The sequence below is a fragment of the Gavialis gangeticus genome, unplaced genomic scaffold, assembly GCF_001723915.1.
Source record: "Gavialis gangeticus isolate Ggan-Ray unplaced genomic scaffold, GavGan_comp1, whole genome shotgun sequence".
Taxonomy (NCBI): domain Eukaryota; kingdom Metazoa; phylum Chordata; order Crocodylia; family Gavialidae; genus Gavialis; species Gavialis gangeticus.
This window is the reverse complement of record NW_017729022.1, coordinates 97,708,745-97,713,043: the sequence shown is the minus strand read 5'-3', so window position 1 is coordinate 97,713,043 and position 4,299 is coordinate 97,708,745. Positions and strand designations below refer to the sequence as shown.

General features: G+C 39.5%; 1 protein-coding gene across 2 annotated transcripts in view; it reads right to left on the bottom strand.

Annotated features, from left to right (window-relative positions):
• LRMP (lymphoid restricted membrane protein) overlaps window positions 1-4,299 on the bottom strand; it is an 81,470-nt gene that overhangs the window by 38,093 nt on the left and 39,078 nt on the right. For both annotated transcript variants that reach the window (XM_019515683.1, XM_019515684.1), the window contains 3 exons: window positions 3,057-3,150; window positions 1,170-1,317; window positions 452-533 (listed from right to left, as the gene is read on the bottom strand). In XM_019515683.1, coding sequence (XP_019371228.1) covers window positions 452-533; window positions 1,170-1,317; window positions 3,057-3,150 — 324 coding nt within the window. The remainder of the gene's footprint in view (window positions 1-451; window positions 534-1,169; window positions 1,318-3,056; window positions 3,151-4,299) is intronic.

Here is a 4,299-nt window from a genome sequence, read left to right as displayed (position 1 = left end):
AGATGTGACCACTGAGTAGCAGTCACATTTGCTTTTTAAGAGCCAGGCTGGGCTTGACTATTACACAGTTCTCATGCCAAAGAAGTAGATAGGAAGAATAAAGTAAATGAATTTTTAAAATTTGCCCAATTTTAAAGAGAGAGTAAAGGAAGCTCTGAAGTTAAAGTACCACCAACAGATGAGACCTTAGTAACTGCCAAGCAACAACTTTATTAAAATTTATACAATCTACAAAAGAATCTCAGCTAGGGTATGATTCTTGATGCTCCTGAATTGGGAGTGTTTTCACCTTGACCTTCTTAGCGCAACTTAAGCAGCACTTCATTTCATTGAAGGGCCGATTTATAACCAGTTGAGACTGTAACCCATAATTTCTATTTTAGAGAATCAGTAAATGCCTACCACATTCACATTCAGAGGCAAGACTGATGAGTGCAAAGACAGTACTCACTTCAGTAAGCAACAAGTCCATCATGGTAGTGGAAACAGGAAGATCTGCCTCAGTCTGTTTGCCAGCAAAATGTATTTTCCACCTGGAAGCACAAGCTTTATTTGCATATTGCCATTTAAAAAGCATATAGTTCAAAGATGTTCTTCCTAAACTCTTATTCTGATAACTCAGTTGGTTTAAAAAAAATTGGCTGCTGTGCTGTTACAGGGACAGTACCCAATTCCCCAATCACAAAAACAGAAGCATCACTAAAGCGAAATAATCCAACTGGAGCATTAATGTAGCATACAGATAATAATCATTGGGTCTCAAACACCATAAGAAAAGCTGCTTGTCAGCTTCTACTTCTTCAGTAACATCTAACCCTTACTTTTATTTGTGGACATTACTTAAACAGAAACACTAGAGAATTATAAAGGGGTAAGGGAATTGTTACATCTCAAACCAAAGCATTTTGGTGCTACTGCAAGGCTTTTTGAGATGGCTTAAAGCATCAAAGGTTGCTCTCATGGACAGGGCACTTCAAGCTCAGAAGACCAGGATTTCAGTTCTGAGTCTGGCTACAAGCTTTCTGTTGAACAACACTTATCCTGTACCTCAGCTGACATGAGAATCTCACCACCTTGCTATACTCACACCTTCTGTGGACTCTCTTCAGGAGTCTATACATCACCTCTATTTCCTCCCCCCACCAGAAGAACTGGTTTTACCATCTTACTGGAGGGATGCAGGTGTCATATCCAAGATGGACCCATTTATCAGATCCTGCTGTTCAAATGCAGGTAGAGGTCTGGCTGCAGTACATGTGGAACCACTTTGTGTGTGCACTCTTGGATTCAACTGTAGTGTGTCCAGTGTCAGAGCATCTGTTAAAAAAAGATATTCAGACTTGATACGAGAGGTGTCTGTTTAAAGAAAAGAAGCAAACAAAAAACACAACACTGCTAATATTCATATGTGCAGAATAGGTAGTCTTGATCAGTGCCCCTTCTAGAGAACTAAAGGGAGGAACACAAAGAAAGAGACAAGGAGATTTACAGAACGTGTTTAATGCAAAGCATAATTATGACAAATGCTACAAAATCATTCTGGCCATAAAAGTAAAAGAAATTAACGCGTGTTCAGGTCTAGTTATCTTTTCTCCCCCCTCCACCCATTCTCTTCCCCTCCACTCTGGCCTCCAAAACCATAAGTCAGAGTCAAAAAGCCACACTGTAAAACAAACAGACAACAAAACACCACGCAGAACCCCTTCCTATGTTCTTCTTATCATGCATATTAATAAGTTAGATAAAAAAAAATGAAGATAACATAGATAATATCATTACTTCATTAGGCATTACTACTTGGTATGCATGCTATAATCTCAGGTCATACCACATTAGCAAAGTACTGTAACAGCGTGTAAACAAAGGGGCACTATAAAAAGAATAGGCTTGGATTCAACTACAAAAATTCAGGTAATCAACTATACATATATCTCTTTATTTCTTCCAGTGTATTGCAAGGAGATATTTAGAGTTTCACTAAATACACCATACAGGCAGTGTCCAGAGGATGGTAATAGTTTGTTTATGCCAGGACTATTCTACCAGAAACTAAAATAATCCTAAATCTGTACCATTTTGGTTATGCTCTGGAAAGTGCCTCTGCTTAGTTCACTTGCTACTGTTAGGGACTATTAGAAAGAAGTTTCAGAAAACTCTAGAGAAGTATAATAGACTACAGGTGGGAGGACACTATTATTATTATTATTAGCAGAACCCATTTGAGGGGAGTATGACCAACAGTTCAAAAGATATCAAATGCCAATCTTACTTTAAGGGAGTGGCACAGCCCAGTTTCTTTATGGCACAGCTGGCAGCCAAACTATTCAATATGACTTTAATATTTTACAGCAATTAGACTTGGAGCGTTGTCATGGAGGAAGGAGACAAGGCTGCAGTATGCAATATGAGAGTCTCACATGAGTAGAAATAGGAGCAGCCCCGCAACTCACACACCTCAGCCACCAGTTGGGAATTGAAGATTGCAAAAATTGCAGAATGATGCAGCAACTGGGAAGCGTTTCACAAAGTAGCATACTGGGACATGAAAGGTAACCTAGTGCTTAGGTGGAAGACTACAGTTGAGTCCACATGTGTATGATAACATGAGAGTCTTAACAGCAAAGGCTGAAATTTAGATTAAATGAAGGTGGCTAAACTGTTTTTAGGATCAGTAGTCTATAGACTAAAAACATAACTTTGTCAGTTTCAGATACTGTGCCTATATACATGTGCCACCTTTCAACTGCCATTCAACCACTGAAACTAGATCATGAAGGACACAGCTGTTCTTTGTGGCTAGAGCCTAATGGATCCCACCTAGCCTAATGGATTAACATCTCGGGTTAACTGACAAGTTATCCACAAAATAAAGCCAGTGGCAATTGTCCCCATGGAATGCCATGCCAGATATATACTAAGAAGTACACGTGCACATAGTACATCCCACACTTAGCAGCCTGCCATATTAGATTTAGTTCAAAACTACCTGCCAACTAGTTCTTTAAAATTTTCAGAAGGAAAAAAATCCAGGTGGGAAACTAATTAGTAGACCTTACCCAGTAGAGATGTGTACCACCTGCACTCATGTCCTGACAAAGGTACAAAGGAAACTCCCAGGCACTGATCTCGTCTTTGGGAGCAGCAATGTTGCTAATTGAAAGGAAAACACTGCATGTTAGAACTGGCCTCTCCTAAAACCATGTGTGCGTGTGCATGCACACAATAAAAAGAACAGAGCCCCATTATGTGAGGCACTAAAAATACGTAGTCACTAATTAGAGCTATTTCCATCAATAAGAGCCAGACAGTGGCTCTTAATTGGAAAGATAGAGTAGAAGTATGGGGGGGGAAAGAGGGAGAGGACAGAGTATGCACAGTTAACAAATATGCAATAACCATATTAGGTCTACTTTAAAAGCGGGAGTAAAGGTGGAGAACAAGTTCAGGACACAGGCAGGGAAGAAGTGGTTGAGAATCAGTGCATGTGCAGCTGAGGTAATGAGAGAAAGAAAGAGGAACAGAGCTGAAGAGGTGGAATCTCATCAGAATAGCACAGACGACACCCATTCCAAGAACGTTTAAAAAAAAAAGTCCTGGTTTGGCTGCTTCTGCAACTGCCCCTTCACTAACCACAAAGCAAGTGAGAAAAAAGGCTCCACTAAGGTCCTAGATTTCCCCATAGCGCATATGCCAATTTGTTCAGCAGTAAAAAGGCTTTATTTGAAGACTTACTGGATAGTCACTATTGGAAAGAAAGAATTTCTGTAGCAGTAGCCTTCACCCACATTCGACTTTGGGGGCTTTTCAGGGAAGGAAGGTTAATTTTGAGTGAATACATCATTGAAGAATCTACATCTTCCATCCTCAAGAATGCTGATGTTAGTTTTGGTTGAGTCACCTTTTAATAATTTAAGTACCATTTTTAATTAAACCCACCCCCCCAAAAAAAACTGTTCAAGAGTGACTGGAGGAGACCTTGTTTTGCTTAAGTATAGTCCCATTTTCAGGTTTCTATTATTGAATGAGGTGCATTCATTAAAAGTTTGCAAACTTTTGCACAAAGGTTACTAAAGTGGCCTGGAGCATAACATTTTCAGAAGCACAACAGGAAGCAAGACATAAAAACAGAAAGGTGACACATAGGTAATAAGACATATTCCTTTAATGTCCTGAGGATAGAGGTGACATATGTATGCATGCCATTTTTTTTTTTTTTTAAAAAAGAAAAGAAAGTTGAGCGGTAGTTCCCCACATTAGTCTGAAGTTAGACAGAAGGTAGAGCAGCGTGACACCTTAGAA